Raw genomic sequence first — 21,052 nt, 5'->3', positions numbered from 1 at the left:
TGAAATTTGATGCAAGGAATAAAATCCCTGTTTAGGGTGTGAAAACAGGCGCGTGTTACCTGTTCGGATGGTATACAGGCCACAATGGGAGTCCCCCCCCCCCCTGGCATTCATGGGGTGCCGTTTAAATAAAACTTGCTACAGTGGTTCAATGAAACATTTAATAATACTTATGAATAATCATTAGGGGCTGTGCAATAATTATGAGCCAAAGGGAGGGTAAAATTGGTGGGGGGCAAGAAAGTTTTAGCCAGCCATTACCAAAAGGAGGTGGACAAGCAATTTTTGGCAAGCTGGGGGACTTCCCGGGATTTGCAGACTCCAATGTTCATTTTGACCGATGATTATTTATTATTTGAGCCACAGCGCTCGAGTCTGTGAAAAGCAGGGGGGTGGGGTAGGAACAACAAATTATTCATGACGATGCGTGAGATTTTACTAATTTTTCAGCTTTTGAGATTTATTACATGGGCATGAGATTTTACTACCTTGGCGTGAGAAAGTGACCCAATGTGTGAGACTCACGGCCAATGCGTGAGAGTTGACAGCCCTGCCGGGGGGAGGGGGTGGGGGGAATGTAAGGAATGGCACACATTCATGGGGCCCCTTAATATAAAATGCTCTAAAAGGTTTTCGGAATATATCTGGACCATTTATTAAGATTTGCAAATTGAGATCCAAGAAATTTGGAATGTGTGAAGGGGGAGCCTTTTTGGCGGGCAGAGGGGGGGGCAATTAAGCGATTTTTGGCAGGCCGTTGGGAAATTTTACCCACCCAGGGCTCATAATTATTGCACAGCCCCATAATGTATTGAAATACAAGTAAATTTATGAAGCACAGATCTGGGTTTTCTTTGCTTGTATTTATAGAAAACACTATTTGTAATTGTAAGTATCAAAAAACCTGAAAACTTATGCACCTTTGCATATCCATCGAAAAAGGAGCTTTCATTTTTTCTAATTTCCCCCTGAAATGTTGGCTACAGTGAATAATTTACAAAAATTCATAAGCCATTCAGGGTGCACAATAGTAATAAATTTCCCTACACTTTGTGTACAAAATGGCCTCTATTCAAATGGCTCTACCTACCTTACGAAGCGACTCAATTTTTCAAAGTGATGTTTTCCTGACTAAACAAACAAGCAAGCAAGTAAACAAACTAAATTAAATATATTGGTGACCATTGAATTTTCGAGCTACCGGACCACGAATGCAATACACTTTTTTCACCCAATTTTCAAAATAGAAGCACTTGTGATTTTACCTAGAAGCAGCCGGTTTGAGAAATACATGAAAAATCTGATTAAAAGCCCAGAATCTTTTCTAATCTTGGCAGATGCTTAGATTCAAGCCTTCATTTATTACCTGGCACAAATTTTTCCCAAAATCTGCACAATTTTTTTGGTTTTTAATATTGAATTATAAAAACACCGCAGATCAGGACGGAATCCCACAAGAGACATTATTTGGTGATGTGAAATCTTCAGTTCAGTTCAGTTGAGGATTTCCCGCCTTTTCATTCAGGCGCACCACCATTAGCTGATGAAATGCATCAGTAGTTCACATCAAAACAAAAACAATTATACAGTTGAGGATTTGCCGCCTTTTCATTCAGGTGCACCGCCATAAGGTGTACTTTAGCTGATGAAACGCATCAGTAGTTCACATCAAAACAATTATACATACTGTCTATCCTGACCCACCACCACCACCACCACATTACAATAATTTAACCAGGTTAATTTTCCAAGAAAGACTGGAGCCAAGAATGACAACAATCAATATCATGCATCAATTAATATCTTTTTGATCTCATTGGCAAAACGTTAACATGGTTAATGCAGGAAACTTTCCTGATTAATGTTAATGATTAGGGCCATAATCAATCAAAATTTATAGCTCTTTTTCTCCTTCATTTCCTGTTTCCATTCAGATACAGAAGTCTGTGTGGTGCTGAATGTCAAAGTAAAACAATGTGTTTGTTCTGTCATCAATGTTTCTTATCATGCAGTGGCGTAACTAGGGTTATAGCACCCGGGGCAAGAAACAAAGTTGGCGCCCCTACCTCCCACCCGAGAATATCTTAGACGCCCTCCCCCATTCTTGAAACAATTGCGCGGAGTGCGTGAAATTTTGGACAAATAAGGCCTACCACTAATTAATTTTGGTTTAATACTAGAAGTTGAATACTGTCTTAAAATGTTCTTTCAATTGAGTCGAAATGCGCGCGAAGCGTGCAAATATTTTGACTTCCATCGCTTGGAGGGGCGCAGAATCGATGCTAAATTGGTCAATTTGGCATGTTGCTCCCCTCTGCCCCCCCCCCCCCGTACTTGCGCCACTGTTACCATGTTTTGATTTGATTTGCTCTCTTCACGAAAGCATTTCTGTCCGTGGACCAAAAGAGTGAAGACATGATCCACTCTGTTGTCAAATGTGGGCTACATCCATTGCCCACGAAAAATATAGGAAAATATACATCTCATGGTGAAATCTGGCCTAATGTGAGACATATCGTTCCTACTTCAGATTGTACCAGGGATAATGACATACGCACCAAACATAGTTTTGACTTTATATTAAATATTTCTTTAATACTCGTTGATGATTCACAATACTGTTAAATAGTAGCTTAGTCTGTTTTTAGTCATTTTAGTGTGTTCAGTGGTAGAACAAATTGTAAAACCTCGGGTTACAATCTGCAATATTCTGTCTGGGCGCAACTCAAGTAATGAAGCTAAATCTAGATCGCTTAAGGTAGCGCCACATGCGCAAAAGCTTGAAAGCCTAAGGGACCATTCACAAACACTTGTAAGGGGGGCCTAGTGCAAAAAAATTTTATCGCAAAAATTATTTTGGGCCCCCCTTTACAGACCTCGAAAATTTCAGGGCCCCCCCTTTTTGACATGAAAATTATGGGTCAACCCCATAGAAAAGCATATAAACTCAATTTTTCCAGGAAAATTTGTGGTCATTTTTTTTCCAGGGTCCCCCAATAGGAGGGTCAAAAAATTTCACGGGCCCCCCTTTTTGCATCAGCCCCCCAACCAGGGTTTTATGAACGGTCCCTAAATTGGTACCAACAAGTGTATGGAGGCAAAGTCAATATATACAAGGAGGAAAAGATAAACCCATCATTGTACAAAAATATGCATTTATATAAAATATATTTTAAAATATGTGATATAAAATTACCAACATGATGCATGATAAAGATTATGTTTATAAAACATTTGTATCGTAACACATAATGAATGTCTAGAGATGATTTCAATGAATTTAGAGAAGTACAAAGTTTGATGAAGTCCAGCAGTGGAAGCTGAAAGTTCTGCAAGGGGCTGTGCAATAATTATCTCCTCCTCCCCATAATTATTTCCTCATTCTCTTGGGCAGATAAGAGAGTGTGGGGGTAAGGGTTTTCTTGCATGAAGAGAGGGGAGGGGCAAGCATTTTTTGACAAGCCATTTGAAATTTGCCTACCCAGAGGGACAGATAATTATTGCACATTATTGAAATCCCCATATACACGCACATGGGTCAGATGCTGGTCTGCTTTGGTTTCAAATATGTGATGCGATCAAGCAAAATCAGTCGGAACTCAGAAATATTAAATTTTGATTTTCTTATATGATAGAAAAGCCTTTGCAAAGCTGTATTGTGCAGAAAACCCCATTGAAATTGAGCAACAAGTTCCAAAGATACGAGTTTCCAAAATGAAATATTACATTTCTTTGGCTTTATCTCAAAATCAATATTTCTGAGTTCCGACTGATTTTGCTTGATCGCATCATATATTAGCATTTTCTACCCTACATGGAGGCCAGCACTATCATCAAGTTTTTCATGAAGCTGTTTTCCTCTACATCAATCAATATGATGAAAATCCACATATGCACCCGATATCACTACATCCTTGGTCTCAGTCACTTCACATTGAAAATACACTCTGTTTCCATCCCTCCACATATTTGTATTGATGGTCTGACCTGGATACACTGGCTTGGAAAAACGCACCTATATTAAAAAAATCACACAAAAGGAAAAAAATCACTTTCATTCAGATTATCAAGGATGCAACACTTTGAGTCTTCAACTACTAAAAAATGTTCTTGCCTGCTACACTATTTTGTTTAGGGACCGTTCACAAACACCTGTTAGGGGGGCCTTAAATTTTTGACCCTTAAAGGGGGGTGGGCTGAAAAAATGACCACTAATTTTCCTGGGAAAATTGAGTTTATATGCTTTTCTATGGTGTTGACCCATAATTTTGTTGAGATCTCAAAAGGGGGGCCCGAAAAATTTTTGTGATGAAATTTGTTTGCATCAGCCCCCCCTAACAAGTGTTTGTGAACGGTCCCTTAGAGCCATTTAGCTTAGAACTTGTTCCAGATCCTTCCGAGCAGGAGGAGCCGCTGCCTGGTGTATTTTGCCATGTCAGAGGCCCGGTCAGAGGAGCCTATTATGGTCACCTACACACTGAACATGTGCTAATGTGCTAATATAACTAGTTGACAACTATATAACAATTGGTGTGTATGCTTGCACTATACTATATCCATATGATTATAGCGACATTAAATTCAGATTGCGACAAAGGATTTAATAGCATTAAGCATTTGTTCACAAGATGTTTACACGGTAGTCAATTTCAAAACAAATATTATTGTGAATTAAGACTCTTAAGCCATCACTTGCTCATGCCTCACTGATCTTCAGTGGTGGCACCAGGATTTTATTTCGGGGGGAGGGGGGCATTGGTGTGGCAAATTGAATTTTCAGGGGGGGCAAAATCGCAGCAAAAAGTAGAAATTTATGTAATTTTGGGCGAATTGGCTCAAAAGTGGGGTGGGGAACTGGGAGGGATAAGTAAACTATTTGGGGGGGGGGGGAAATGCCCCCTTTCTTCCCCCTTACTCTTGCCCTGAGCCCTCAAAACTTACCCTAACATTAATGCTAACCCTAACCCAAACCTAAAATGGCCTAAACCATAATTTTAACCCTTTTCCAACTAATGACCCTTCGGACTAATGGGCTGTTCCCAAAATCTATTAAAGGTCATGGTACCTTGGAAACTTCAAAGATGAGCAAATTTCCATATCTGATAAAACTTTTTGGATCTATAAAGTCCATCATTTTATTGTCAATTTTAATTTGAATTATACAAGCAAAATAACTCACCTTTACTGCTTTGAATTTGGCAACATCATTATTTGCATATTGTTGAAGAACATGACGAATACCATACGCCAAAGTGCAAAGACCATGAAGAATAGGCTTTGAAAATCCTGCAATTTAATAAGTGAAATAATATAGGTTTTACTTACACACATGAATGAGAATAAAAGAAATGATGCAACTTGAGTGGGTGTAAGTAATACCAGGACAAACATGGCCAAAAGTTGTAATGTGCATCTGTTTTGGGCCCAGTGTTAGGCCACAATTGTCCTCACTTTTGCCCATTTTCTTAGCAAGTAAATTTATGTGCCCTTCGCAATAATGCTGATTTTAGTCTCTGGTCAGCAGAACAATTTTTAAAAAGTTTTCGCCCTGGCTCTGTGGCTCGGGTATGACTTACAATATCGAAGAGAGTATCTATCCATTCTGTTGTGCAAGAGGCTACATGAGTATGTGGGGTGAAATTTGGGGGGATCCAAAGGTTTGCCTAAAAGTGACAATATTTTGCTCCAAAATTTTAATTTTTCTGATATCTTATTATGGCTAGGGAGGCAAGTGGGGGGTGAAGCCTACTGTCAGGGTCTTAGCTAGCCACCCGTCTGGACGTCATTTTAGATGGGGAGTTTGCTCCTGGGACGGGCAAAATTAATGCCTTTGACAGATTATAAATTGTATGTTTTGAGAAGCTAATTGACCTTTTAAGTAGACCCAATTTGTAGAACAAGGCCATATCAGCACATATTTGACCTCTTTGAACCCCCAATGGGCTATAGATGTCTGGTAAATGTTTTAAAGGTCAATTAGGACAGGCAATTTTATTCAAATGACGGGCAACCCTCAATTTCTAGCTAAGACCCTGCCAACTGTTATAGGTATTGGGCATGCCATCCCCCTCCCTGGTGTGCTGCTGCCATCGATTTTTCCTTTACCAGATGAAAGATATGATGAGTCTCATGATAGGACGGACTTACCCACTCTTGCAGCTACAGTTGGGTTAAAATGCAATGGATTATAATCTCCACTGAGTCTGTACAGAGCCGCTTGATCTATAGATGTTGCCTGGGATACGGAATACTCAGCTGGTCTTGCTGGTGGTTTAATGGTGGGCTACAAAAAACAATAATTGGATACGGCTATTGAGAGTTTATGTTGAGTTTCCAGATTTTTTTCCGAGTGATGAGGCAACCCTTTCGTTATTAATTATTTTTTGAAAAGTCATTAACAAATAACACATACACTTGTCATATATCTTCCAATGGGCTATTCCAATTAAAATCCACACTCCCCCTGTGGAAGATTTTGGAAATATATTCCACAGGGGGAGTGTGATTTTCAAATGGAATGAACATAATAAGTGGCTCAATTTGAATTTCATACATGTTGTACACTCTCTGAAAAAAAATTATTCCGATTCTTCCACTGAGGGAGGGTGAGTTTCAAATGGAGCTGCTAATGTCTTCATTCTATTTAAAATTCAGACTCCCTCTGTGGAAGATATTTCCAAAATCTTCCGAAAATCTTCCACAGGGGTAGTGTAGATTTTAAATGGAATAGCCCAATGTCCATATTCAGGATGACTACTTCATATACTGTTAAATTGTTTTACGGTGGTGTATTTATTACAGTGTACAATTAGAGTGTCATTTAAGAAATTTACTACAAAACTTCTTAAAAATTTTATTCAAATTCTTCAATGTTCACAACAATTTGGGAAAATTTAACCAAGTTCGGCCTTTTTTAAGGGTTTACCGTCGTAACTAAACCATTCGATCAAATTTTTTTAAATTGACATATTTTGTACATTAATATGTGTAGATAATAAATCAGTAAAAAAAACAGGGGGTGCCGGACCTCACTTTTGAGCTACAGCCGTTTTAAAAGAGGTGTACATATCCAAAAATCTCTGTACACTTCAATGGCAAAATCAGCAATTTTCTCAAAATAGACAACCTTTTGCGTTGTAGAAAAAAATTGTATCGATAAAATTTTTTAAATTTTATATATGTTATGAAAAATAAAAAGCTCTGTAAATTGCGCAAAAAAAATTTGGGGGTACCGGACCTTGTTTTCGCGTAAATTGACCAAAATAGGTCAAAAATGCATTTTTTCTGCGACACCATGCGTAGTTAATTGCGTACATGGATATTTTGGTGCTTACCAACGCGCTGGTATACACGCGCGATCTGATACCGGATAAGCGTTCGTTTACGCATATGGCCACAAAAAAGGAATTGTCTGTTTACGCAGGAAAGTTTTCACTGTAAAAAAAGTTACCTAAGAAGTTACCATAGGAACAATTATTCTAATGATGTTGATTATTAAGACTTCATGCCTGAATATTCTTACTAATTTGGTGTATTTTGGTCATAAACGGGTGTAAGAAAGACTCTGCAATCTGCAAAGATATTGGACCAGAGTTATCAAGTTACACAAAGTGAGGAATTTTCAGCTTTCACCATGTTCACTTGACTCGATCGACCAAAAGGAGGATTATTAAACATGTTAAAGTGAAGCGTTTGACACCATGGTCGGAAGTGTTTGACTATAATAGGCCTACAATTATTATAGGCATAGGCCTACTTAGCATGCTTAGTGCCGTTTACCGAGAGGAAAATGTTTTTGGTCACAAAAACTATATAATACGGAATTATCTCGAGGTGGATTCATATCACATAGCAGCCTAGCAAAGTTAAACACTGGGTTGCCTATAACTATAGAAAAACGTTTGGCCTATTAGGCTATGATATTGTTTTTGTAATGTATGACACATTTTTTTTAAATTGAATAGTTTTGATGGTGTTGTCTCTATCGCATGCATTATGAATTCAGTGCACGTAGGCCTAGGTCTTTACCCAATAACACAAAATGCTTTAAAGATTTAAATGTTGGATTATAAACTTGCCGTGTGGTGCGTTTCATTATGAAACGTTCTACAAACGTATAACCTTTAATAATAGGCCTATAATATACCGGTAGTGGTTACCCAACATTTAGGCCAAAATATTATTAAACGAATTAACCAATTTATCCAACACTCGTTTAGGCCTAATGTTTAAAAAAAAACTTGATTCTGTGTTTGTTGGGTAGGCCAGTAACTTCATACCATCAATTGGACCCTATTGTCGTAAGCCTACTTTGGGGGAGGGGTCCATGTCCGTTATCAGTGGAAGCACGCTGGCAAAATTTGGTTTGTAGGACTACATGTTATATTTAAGCGGCCACTTTTCTTGCGCTCAGCAAACATTGTTTTCTTTATTGTGTGGCCCTGGTTATCGCCAGTGCGCAAAAATAGCATTGACACGCACAACACGCATCGTTCTTTGCGATGTCTGCAACGCAACGCCGAGCACGACGCGGAGTACGCACACGTTGAAAAGAGGCGCAATAGTCGAGTCGAATCGGGTGACGACGGAAAACCCTTAAACATCAGTTGTTAGCTTCACAAAAAACAGTGCTGTGTATAAATTAAAACAGTCAATGTATGACAAAGCTAAATTTGCTTTGGTATGCATTTTACTCTCTAATGTGATATGTAAGAAACATTTGAAAAAAAAGTTGAATAAGTTAGTGTTTGATGAATTTATGAATGGCTCTTACCTTTTCATGATTACTGGTTTTCTTTCCACCAAATCCCCCGAAACCAACAATGAAGATAGAAAACTGGTTATATGTAATCAGTGTGTCTTTGTCGTCGTATGTATTAACTGGGAAAAAAATAAAAAATAAAAATTTAAAAATAAAAAAATCAAAATTTATAAACATTTGAATCTGAATTTACACTTCTCTATCTATCCATTAGGCCAAGTAAAATAAAATACAAGTTTCTCGTCCCCGCCTGCCTCCTTTTTGGCCGCCGCCTCCTTTTATTTACTATTTACTATTCAAAAAAAAAAAAAATCGTTTTTCTACCCTTGCACAAACTCTAACCCACCCCAAACCTTACTACATGTATACAAACCCACCCAAGCCCAACTAGCCAAACACCATTGCCCCAACCCCCAAAAGGGAATTAAACCAAAATCGGACCTATATTTAGCTTTTAAACTTAGTAAATGCATGAATATATTAATAAAGTTTCAATTACTTTATTTTATATAGCCTCATCTCATCAAAATGGCATTTTTATGGCTAATTATAGGAAGGAGAACCTTTTCACATAATTTTTGAAATTTAAAAAAAAATTCTAAAATTCTAAAAATACCCCAAAAATACATTCAAGTGCAAAAGCTTTTTCCTACTGGGTAAGAATTTTTTTTCTTACGTGCAACAGCTTTTTTCTTGCACGTTGGAAATTTGATAAATAGGCCGATGCATGCATTTTGTATATGATGACCTATTTATCAAATTTCTAACGTGCAATAAAAAAGCTGTTGCATGTAAGAAAAAAATTCTTACCCACAAGAAAAAAGCTTTTGCACTCGAATGTATTTTTTTGGTATTTTTAGAATTTTAGAAAAACTTTTAAATTTCCAAAATTATGTGAAAGGTTTCTCTTTTATTTTGTATAGCGATAAAAATAACAATTTCGATGATTGATATATAGTAAATAATAAAGCCCTGCCTCCTCCTTTTTTGAAAAAGTCCGGACGAGAAACTTGTTTCTTTTTTTACTTGGCCTTAGTAAAATTATATTAAAATAATAATACGAAATGTTTTTTAAAACCAGGATTTGAACCTGGGACCTTCGATCCTGGATGGTCATTTATGTATGTGGAGACTTGTGTTAAAAACCATTAATATTTTAACTTTCTTTCTCCGTCAAGTATGTATAATACATTATTTTTGTATTTTTATATTTATGTATGTGTATTTAATTTGCAGGGAAATTGCAGCTGCCATGTTATCTCCCCCACCTCTTCCCGTTCTATCTCCTCTTCCTCTCCTTGTAGCCTCTCTCATTATCTACTTCCCCTTCTCCTTTCACTCTCTCTCTCTCTCTCTCTTTATCTCTCTATATATACAGAAATGGGTTTCATTGCTGTAACCCGGGGGTACTCTGTTTTGGTAGGGGTATGCCGCACAGTGTTGACACCCAGTATTATAAATATAAATTTAATACTCCGTTGGTGAGTGACAGGCGATTGGTATTTTGGTGAGCGACAGGCGATTGGTATTTCACCGAACGCAAGAAAAGAAGTCCTATCTGATTGGCTAGAAATCGATCGCTAGATCGCTCAGTGGTGGAGTACAAACTCATACTGGAGAGATGTATTCAATTCGATTGAAATCAGTATTCTATTATTGACGCAGATAAAGAAAGCTGCATAGTGTGTCGATAATGTACATTAAAATAGTAATTCTCAAACAGTTGAATATATCACAATTTTGATGAACGATTTCAAAGTGACTTTACTTTTGCTGCAAAGTGACTTTACTTTTTATACCTGTAGAGACTGATGACTACATGTATGAGTGTCACGCAGGGCTGTCAACTCTCACGCATTGGCCGTGAGTCTCACGCATTGGGTCACTTTCTCACGGTCTCACGCCAAGGTAGTATAATCTCACGCCTAAAATTAAATCTCACGCAAAAAGCTGAATATTATTGAGTAAAATCTCACGCATCGCCATGAATAAATTGTTGTTCCTCCCCCCCCCCCCCCCGCTTTTCACATTCTCGAGCGCCATGGCTCAAATAATCATGGGTCAAAATGAACATTGAAGTCGGCAAATCCCGGTACCCCTCCGTTTCACGCCAGGCAATTCCAAAAAGTTGACAGCCCTGGTGTCCAAATTTTCGGGGCCCCTTTACAGACCTCAAAATTTCAGGGCCCCCTTTTTGACATGAAAATTATGGGTCAACCCCATAGAAAAGCATATAAACTCAATTTTTCCAGGAAAATTTGTGTTCATTTTTTTCAGGGCCCCCCTTAGGAGGGTCAAACATTTTCAGGGCCCCCCTTTTTGCATCAGGCCCCCCCTTACAAGTGTTTGTGAATGGTCCCTAATGCTTTGTAACACTCAAGATTGATAAAGACGCAAATTATTGTTCAATTTCAGGGTTTGCTGAAAAATGCTGAGGTACACCATTTTTGTCTCCAAGCTTCAGGTTGACAAACCAATATGCATACATGTAGGGCAATTCTCTTTGCAGTAACCCTTTGACGAGCGCGTACTACTTTTCTTAGTCATGCTCGATCTTTCTGCTGCCTTTGATACCACACACTTGAATGTGACTTTGGTATCAAAGGCACACCACTCGAGTGGTTTCAATCTTATATGACTGATCGCAATTTTCAAGTATGTGTTGGTGGTAATATGTCTGAAAGGCACTATCTCAAATTTGGAGTACCTCAGGGCTCTATAATCGGCCCTAAGATATTCACAATGTACTCTCAACCTGTTGCTAACATCATTCGTAAATTTGGCATCCAGTTTCATATTTATGCCGATGACATCCAATTGTATGTTTGTTTTAATCCCACAATACCCGGTGATAGTGCTTGCGCTTTATTTAACACGGCTTGTGTTGACGAAATACATCGCTGGATGAACAGCAATAAGTTGAAATTAAATCAATCCAAAACTGAATTCTTTATTGCCGCCTTTCAACATAATATGAACAGATTACAGGACACTGAAATCCACATTGGATCTGACATCATTCGTTCCTCTAACACAGTAAAAAACCTGGGTGTTATTTTTGACTCTACCATGAACATGTCATCTCATATCACATCATTATGTCGCTCTATAAATTTCTCTCTTTGGAACATATCTCGTATAAGAAGATTCATCAACAGGGACACAACCAGCCATGCCATGCGAGCCCTTGTTCTGTCCAGATTAGACTATGCCAACTCACTCTTAATTGGATGCAACTCTAGCAACATCACCCGCCTTCAGAGATTGCAGAACAGGGCTGCTCGCATAATCTTTCAAGTTGCTCGCCGCCATTGGCTCCCAGTTAAAGATAGAATCGCCTTCAAGACACTTTTGTACATTTTCAAGTCACTTAATGATCAGGCTCCTTCATACCTCACAGACTGCATTACCATATATCAATCAGGTAGACCAGGTCTACGATCTGCTGCAGACACTTCTCTTCTTGTCATCCCTCGAAATCACCGGGTGGTTGGTGGTGGGGCTTTCAGCATTGCTGGTCCCAAACTTTGGAACAACTTGCCATCATCCATACGGTTATGTCCCACTGTCAGCAGTTTCAAGAGCCATCTAAAGACTCATTTGTTCACCTCATAAGATTTTTGTTGTTGTTGTTTTCCTCTTTTCTTTTTGTGTAAAGTGCTATGTTCATATTCCTTGAATTTGTAATAGCGCTATATAAGTGCTGGTATTATTATTATTATTATTATTATTAATATGTTGCAAAGGCGGACCTAAAAACGCTTACGACGCAAAGTTCATTCATAAATTTCCACTCGGCAACAGCACATTGCCTCAGCAGCAAATCAGAAAATCAGAGACAAGTCCGTTTCAACACAGTAAATGTGATCGCTCTCATCAAAGGTTTACTGCAAAATATTATAATATTGAAACGTACCGTCAAATAGAATCAAAGCGCCAGATCGCTTATCTATGACATCAACTACAACACATTCGTTCCTTAAGGTGGCAGCTCTTAGCATCGGTCTAAATACTTCCATATATTGTTCGCCATGAAGAACCTGTACAAAAACAAATACTGATTATGTTAATTTTTAATAAACGGGACATTTGGGATATTCTAGTTGACATACATAATAATTGTATTTTTTAAAGGAGTATTGCATGATCCTAGCATCTTCTCTTATCCGTATGTTTCCAATTAAAGCCATATTATAACATTTGCTGAGGAAGACGCCCTCACTGAATTTTTAAAATTCCTTTTTTACACGATTAAATTGTACTTTATTAAACCAATATACCCTGCAAAAATCAAGACTCTAGGTGCTGTAGTTTTGTCAAAATCCGAGATTTTGAATAAAACGCCGGAACCGGCGCTTTATTATTACGATGGAATTATTAGTCGAACGCATACACGATGTTCATAACACACAGTACGTACACAGCGTGCGGGACGGTGATATACACAACAAAGGGTCGTACCACAACATGACCGAAGGAGTGGTACGTATTGGCGACATGTGTGCTGGTATTAAATTACAATTTTCTTTGCTTTGCCGTAGTTGTTCGGCTCAAAAATAAAAGGGATATATCTGACAGTAAAAGCTAACATTTTATGGCAAAGAAATGCTAATCTATTTTGTTTGAAAATGTTATAATATGGCTTTAACAATTGAATAAACCGCGCATTGTACCGGCACTTGGGATAGTCAGCAGGGGCCCGTCGCAGGCAAGCAAGCTTGACCACGCTTAGCAATTTCGACCGCGTCCATCATTTGCAACTTTTGAAAATGCACCAACGTTCATTTAATGGTATCAATCTTTGTCAATTTAAAAAGTTTGTTAGCAAATCTGGTATCAAATTGGAGCTAACAAGATTCTGCACATGACCCTATCAATCAAATTGTCATAACAAGATCAGGTTTTGGTGTAGGATGGGTTAAATAACTGCGGACTTTCTTGGGTATATAAATATAAATAAGCAACCAAAGAAAACAAATTCTAATGATACTTATAGTTTAAGGTAACTCTAACCGCTAATTTATCATTTAACCGTGTTCTACTGATTAGAATAGGCCATGTCCAATCCCTGGTTGGTTCTGCCAGGTGGCCAGTGGTCAACAAGTGATTGGGTTTTGAAGCCATCCTTTAAAAGAATTATTTTAAGGGAGAGGGTGTCAAGAAAAGTTGCGATGCACAAGTCATTTTCGACAGGTTTTGCAAATCGTATCTTTTAAGAACGTGCATGGGTATTGCAATGTAACTTCTTAAAATGGTTTAACTCTGTAATATACTTTATCAATGTAGTTCTTATATATTTTTATTTTATGTACATGTATATATTTGGGATGTTTATGTACTGTAGAGATTCGCCTGATGGTGCATTTGTGATCCATTGCCTTCGGGTAAAATTCATGTGCAAATAGAGAGCTCCCTCCTCTAAAATCCAATTTGGAATTAAGTTTCCGCTGGTGAAATATTTTTTGTATATATTTCTCTTGGCTGCAGCACTTTTAGCGTGTGCTACCGTTTTGAAAAGTGTTTTCCAATAATCTACTATTATTGTTATAATGAAAAAACTAAAATTACCTTGGCTGGGTCAAGATTTGCAAGCCCTGGAAGTCTTCCTTCAAGCGTTAATAACAGAACTTCCTTCTGTGCTGGTATGAATCCGTAAGATGGCAGGACACAAAAATTGTCATCCTTCTCAAACAAAAACTTCAAATAATCAGACTGGGTGGTAGAGACCCCAACTGTGAAAAAGTTGAAACAAAATGTGAATAGCATTTTCAGGCTAATGATACATGTACTTCGTAAAATCATGTTAGAGTGCAATTGTTAATCTTAATTCTGAATTTGGGGCTACTATGGTTACAAGTGATCTTTGTTTCACATCCCAAATTAGCTCTTTCTCTAAAGTTTCTCATATCACGCACACTACCCAGCAAACACAAAATATCTTTTAATTTTTTATTATGCATGTTTCAAAAAAGGTTATAAAACATTTAAATAATGTTAAAATTAGTGGTACAAAGTAAGATTATATTATGCGCGCGCATTTGTAAAATCATGCGATTTGAAAAAAAAAAAGAATTGCAATTTTTTTTTATTTTAATGATTTTCTTTATTTTAATTTTTTCCGGAAAAATTCGGCGAAAATCAGCTTTTTTTTTTTTTCTAAGACTGGATAAAAAACGAGTTGCCACTGCACAGAATTAACATTGAAACACTTCCATATTTTATTTGTAACCTATACACACAGTCCTTTAATTGTAGAACAGAAATTATAATTTTCAATTTTGACACACAATAAAAATACCAAGTCGGGAATAAAAAAAAAATTGCATTTCGCATTTGTTTTCAAACCACTCGTGAGCTTTAAGATAAACCTTTGTTTTGGCATAATGCAAAAATGTTGTGTTTGCCTCTCACCTCCTAGAGCATACAGTATGGCGTCATGAGCTGTATAGTTGTGCCTCCATTCACACCGATATCCAATAGCTTTAACCTAGATAAATAACAAGAGTATACATTATGGTAATATAGTGACCACAGCAGCTGAAAGGAGTATCCCATCATGCATTGTAGTGTATCTATCACAAATGTATACAAAATATAATCAAGAGCCGCTTAGATACTTCAGGGGCCATACTTTTTAAAACAAAAGTCTAAGCTCCCCTGATTTAAGCGAGTAATTGAAAGTTGAAGTGAGAGATTTTATATACATTTTCTATGACACATTTTGTTCTATTATGGTACTGCAAAGCATACTGGGATACTCCCTTTAGCTGCTGTGTAGTAACAGCTTCATTCGGGGGAGGGGGCCAACAGTAGAAATGAGGGTTCAGGGATGTGTGGCAGATTCGGGGTGCATTTTCAGCCATTTAGTTCAGACTTGGGGTGCATTTTCCGGGGCATTATCGGCCATTTTGGTTTATTGATGGTCCTCAATTTCATGAAAATTTGGTTTAAGAAAGGGTATTTTTTCAAAATGTTCTCAAAAAAGTACCAATTTTTCATTGTGTTTTTAACAAAATTTGCAAAAATTTTCTAAACATTGGAATCATTTCAGGTCTGTTTTTTGTCAAATTTGGTTAAAGTCAGGCAGTTTTCAGAGTCCCAACCACACATCCCCAAACCAAAGTTGACCCCCCCCGAGTCCATTCCACACCCGGTACCCCAGGTCAACATAAAAAGTGGTAACCATGTGTTTCAAAACCCCCCTTTTCACTGATTTTTCATTGATTTTACCCCCCTTTTTTTGCCAAATCACTGACAAAATCAGGGTAAAAATACCCCCTTTTTCAAGGTTTTCAATGAGAAGATTTCCAGACACCCCTTTTCAATGACTCCAAATATTTTAATATATTAAGTACAAAATGTGCAAGTATGAACATTACTTTGTGTCTGTTGTACTCCCAGATGATCGCCCGACTGATCGAGTGTCGTGGGTGGAGTGTTTCTTTAAAACTGAGCTTGAAATTTTCGAAAAAAACTCACGGATTGCATGATAGGTTTCAAATTCGGCAGCTTTGTTAGTTTGACACATGTCAAATGCCCCGGTAAGCTTACTTTGATTTATTTACTTCACGAACGAACCGGCGCACGCCAAACTTCAAGTGCAACAGGGGAAGAGAAACAACGATACAAAATAAAACTTACATGCATCAGAATTCGAACAGAAATACCCCTTTTTTTCAAAATTTCGCGGAGACAATGCTCAGAATACCCCCTTTTTTCGCGATTTCGCGGTCCGCGATTTCAGTCAACAAAATACCCCATTTCCGCGAAATTTAGAACACACATGGTTACCACTTTTTATGTTGACCTGGGGTACCGGGATTCCACACTGATATCAAGGATTCTCGAGTACTAATATACTATAGGATAAGCCACTCGTTTGCGCAAATGAAGTCAGTCATTCAGCCTATGCGCCTCCATGCATGTGATGGCATAGTACCCCTGTACGTGTATGAGTGTATTAGCTGTGGAAGAGATGATGCAATGTTTACGTCATCGTTTCCAAAAAAATTAAATGGCGAAAAACGGCGAACATTTGGTCGAATCTTTCCATTACTATCATATCGTGAAAAACCAAATAGCTGAGGAGTTAGCTCAATATGCTAGGAAAATATTATAACCGATTACCCCATGACGAGACTGGCTAAATAAGCTGTATTTTTGCCGGAAAGGGTCCGAGTAATTGGCAGTCGATGGGCGCCATCTTGGAAAAATAGCTCGAAATAGACTTCCTCGACAGTCGTTCAAGATTGAGGAGATTTTAGCCTGACGATGTTAGACTTGATCAAGACGGAGTGTCGTTTGCACTGTATCGGTCTAAATGTGCACATTTCATACATAAAATTAGCTTGAAATTCAATAAAACAAGTAAAATATGGGTCTAATATTATCTCTACTAATATAAAATTTGATGAAAATGGTATTTCTTTCTTAAAAGAAATAAACATACTTTCAAATTGCGTTACAATCGTACCTGTACTTGCAGGTCTGAAACTAAGACTAATTTACCACCTCGATGCCCTAGCAACTGTCAATCAAATACAGGATAAGTCCTTTTGACCAGTAAAGCAGTAACGCGCATCATAGCCGTTCACAAGTAGTAAGTTTTAGGCTTACCACCTCGATGCATAGCAACCGGCATAGCAACCGTCACTCAAACTGCCGGCGAAGTGACTTCATTTTTTATACAGGGATTGAATACGAGTGTCACGGCCCTGCTGATATCCAATTTAGCTTTTACATGTTTAAGAGTAACTTCTTTTAGCATACATGTTCATTAGTCAATATTTTGCATCAACAAGTATAATACTTGATGGCAGGGCTCAAATTAAACAATACTAGGGTGATGGGGTCCTTTTTTTTTTTTAAATAGACCCTGTATTAAAAAGCAACACTCAATGGACAGGGGTGATTTCCTGAAGAAAATTGATAAAATAGCCCCCATAAAAATATTTTGGAGGTCTGCTTGATGGCAATGTTTGAAAAATAGATTATGCCTTTAAATTAAATATCCAAAAAAGTATATAAAAAAGTCAACCAAACTTACTAGATCTGCTTTAGTGCCAACATCTTTGTTATATTGTCTACATGCAGCTTTTTTGAAGTAATGAAAATCTGTATACAATATAAAAATGGTACAAAATAATATGTTGCTATTTGTTATCAATGCACAGATTAAGGGTAGACTAGGTATTGATGGTCGAAGCAGGCAAAAATTGATTTTTATTATCTTAATCAATACATTATTGAAAAATAACACTTTGATGTTTTGCAAAAGTTCATTCTACAAATCATGAAATCTTTGAAAACTTTGAAACCCAACCTTTTTATTGCATTTTCAAAATAATATAAATAGTATGTCCTAACAGGTATAAGGGACCATTCACAAACACTTGTTAGGGGGGCCTGATGCAAAAAAGGGGGCCCTGAAATTTTTTGACCCTCCTAAGGGGGGCCCTGAAAAAATGACCACAAATTTTCCTGGGAAAATTGAGTTTATATGCTTTTCTATGGGGTTGACCCATAATTTTCATTTTTGAGGTCTGTAAAGGGGGGCCCCGAAAATTTTTTGTGATGAAATTTTTGTGCATCAGGCCCCCCCTTACCAGTGTTTGTAAATGGTCCCTAATACATTTTGAGTTTAAGATTTCTTTTTTGGCATGATGAGAGGCCGGGGACAAGCATTTTTTGGTAGGCCATTTTGAAATTTCCCCAACAGGGAGAACAGATAAATAATGCACAACCTCTTAACCCCATGAGCACTACCTGCCGATCTAACATTGCCTCTGATTGGTCAATTACATGATATCTTTACTTTAATCACCAATCAGAATGGAGCTTTGCAAATAATTCACCTCAATTTTTTTGCATGGTGAAATTATTCTAACAATGTTGCTGATTGGTCCAATTGAAAATGAAAACTTCTTTTTGGCCAATCGGCAGGTAGTTCTCATGGGATTAAGTTGTATACTTTTACTTACTAGTTCCATTTGCATTGAGCACCAATTGATTCTGTCCCTTATTCCAGTGGTGTTGCCTTACAACATTGCCTGGATCAAATAGTCTTGCTGTACAAGAACAAAGTGATTTCTTCTGACTCAACCTACAGAGCTGCCTTACTGTTAGCATCATGTTGTGTGTGCTATTTTGAATCTTGAGAATTTGAAATAAAATGAGAAATAAAGTAACAATAAAAATCATTGAGGAACTTTAAGGTTAGCAACCGGGTTCGAATTCGGCTCAGGGTTCGCAGGTTTTTGCCGCAGGTGGAAAAAACCGCGGTTTAACCATGGTTTTAACCGCTTGGCAAAAATAGTTTTTGCCAGTTTTGATTTAAAGTTCAGTTTTTTCATCTCAAAACAAATTATTTTAAAGTTACAAAAATAATTTCCTGAGTGTAACAAGGCCAGATTTTGTTATTATAAGTAACATATATAAGAAATTAAAGGCATACGTTTTCATTGCTCAAGTGCATTTAACCTAAATGTGGCATATATATCAAATTCAAAACTTTTTCATTTTAAGGATTTGATGAGTCAAAAATATGTTGAATGGTTCAAAAGAGTTGTATGTTACTCTTTATGAGCTTTCTGTGTTACTTTATAATATTTGAGTGACTATATACATGTGAGTTTTTGCCGGTTTAAACCAGGCAAAAACTGGCAACAACAGGTTTTTGCCACTTTTTCTGCAAAAACAGGTTTTTGCCGGCAAAAACCAAACCCTGATTTTGGCTGTATCGCATAGCAGTTTGCTCCTTATTTTGAAGCAACTGCTACCCAATTTTGCATTTGTATAGCAATTTTTATAGTGCTTTAGTATATAGAAGTATTCTGATAATGATGAATTAGCCAAAAACTTCTACGCAAAATTTTTAAACAAATTCGAACCCTGATTAGCAACTATTTTAAACTGTTGCGATTTGGTAGTTCACAGCATCTTGTGAATGGTAGTGAGGTTTGGTGCATTGATCAATTCATAGCGAGCATGTAGAAGAATTCAAATATCACAGATATACTTTTGTAGGTCCTGTGGTTCTTGAGTTATGTTGTAAAGAGCACTGAAACAACTTTTGTAAAATGTACATAACTCATTAACTACAATAAATCAAGCACATTTTCAAAGTATATGAATTGTAAAAAACATCAAAATGTTATTTTTTAATAATATATTGATTTAAATAATGAAAATCGACCAACAATACGTTGTGTACCCTTAAAGCAATATATTGTAACATTTAAATTCTTTTTTCATAAAAAAATATTAGTGTGGTGTGTACATGTATGTGCCTTTTTTTAATTCTGAGGTGAGGTAAAACAAAGAAAATTACTATCCAGTTCTTACTGCCGATTTGCCAAAATGAACATTGTAGTCGGTAAATCCCGGTATGCCTCTGTTTGGTGGGTATACTCCCCCAGAATTTTGAGGGGGTGGGTCTTTGGGAGCTGCGAACCAGGCTGTGAACAAGTAAAATGGGGGCTTTTGGAGCTGCAAACAGTCAAAATCAAGGGTCTTTCTTGGCTTTTTGGTTGAAAATCACCTGAAAAAAACCCAGAAATATGGGGAATGAGCAATTTTTGAGAAGTTAATGAGAAATTATCAAAATCAAGGGTCTTTCGGAGCTCTATTTTGGTCAAATATAGGGGGTCTTTCAGAGCTGCGAAATCCAAAAAGGGGGATCTTTCCCGTATGGTCATATTGTGTTGAGTGCCCCCCCGGAGCCCAGGGTCACAAGCAACACAGCAACACAGGCAACAAACAATCAGAAGAGATACATTCAATCTCGGGGTCACAAGCAATGCAGCAACACGGCAACAAACAAAACAAGAGCAACAATGGTGCTGTAGCTCAATTGTTTCTGGATATAGGCATGTCATTGGAACTAATAAATAACAAGTAGACCGCCTAACGGATCTTACGCCATCTTGTGCGGTTTGTATTCCATGGAGATCACTGGCTTGCACCATGCAATGTTGCGCAGTTTATATTGGAAGGAGAATGGTGGATTGAGCAACTGTTTACCATAAGATGATTTATGAAAACATTAATATTTACTAGGCGATCACCCATAATTTAGCATGGGTGATATATTGTAACATTTAAATTCTTTTTTCATAAAAAAATATTAGTGTGGTGTGTACATGTATGTGCCTTTTTTTAATTCTGAGGTGAGGTAAAACAAAGAAAATTACTATCCAGTTCTTACTGCCGATTTGCCAAAATGAACATTGTAGTCGGTAAATCCCGGTATGCCTCTGTTTGGTGGGTATACTCCCCCAGAATTTTGAGGGG

The 21,052-nt window shown here is 37.4% G+C and overlaps 1 protein-coding gene across 2 annotated transcripts; it reads right to left on the bottom strand.

The window, feature by feature from the left end:
• Window positions 1–3,788: 3,788 nt before the first annotated feature.
• On the bottom strand, window positions 3,789–20,338 carry LOC140135782 (peroxisomal multifunctional enzyme type 2-like). 2 transcript variants are annotated; one of them, XM_072157400.1, is made up of 10 exons: window positions 20,105–20,338; window positions 18,742–18,913; window positions 17,808–17,875; window positions 15,173–15,248; window positions 14,330–14,493; window positions 12,678–12,801; window positions 8,774–8,880; window positions 6,148–6,283; window positions 5,180–5,286; window positions 3,789–4,015 (listed from the first exon to the last, which is right to left on the bottom strand). In XM_072157400.1, exons 2-10 carry the CDS (start codon window positions 18,890–18,892, stop codon window positions 3,866–3,868), a joined length of 1,083 nt encoding a protein of 360 aa, XP_072013501.1. In that variant the 5' UTR covers window positions 18,893–18,913; window positions 20,105–20,338; the 3' UTR covers window positions 3,789–3,865. The 2 variants fall into 2 exon arrangements, with proteins under 2 accessions (XP_072013501.1, XP_072013500.1); XM_072157399.1 differs by lacking the exon at window positions 20,105–20,338 and having other exon boundaries at window positions 18,742–19,013.
• Between the last annotated feature and the right edge of the window lie 714 nt (window positions 20,339–21,052).

This window comes from Amphiura filiformis, chromosome 16, assembly GCF_039555335.1.
Source record: "Amphiura filiformis chromosome 16, Afil_fr2py, whole genome shotgun sequence".
NCBI lineage: Eukaryota > Metazoa > Echinodermata > Ophiuroidea > Amphilepidida > Amphiuridae > Amphiura > Amphiura filiformis.
The sequence above is the reverse complement of the archived record's forward strand: the minus strand, read 5'-3'. Positions and strand labels throughout refer to the sequence as shown.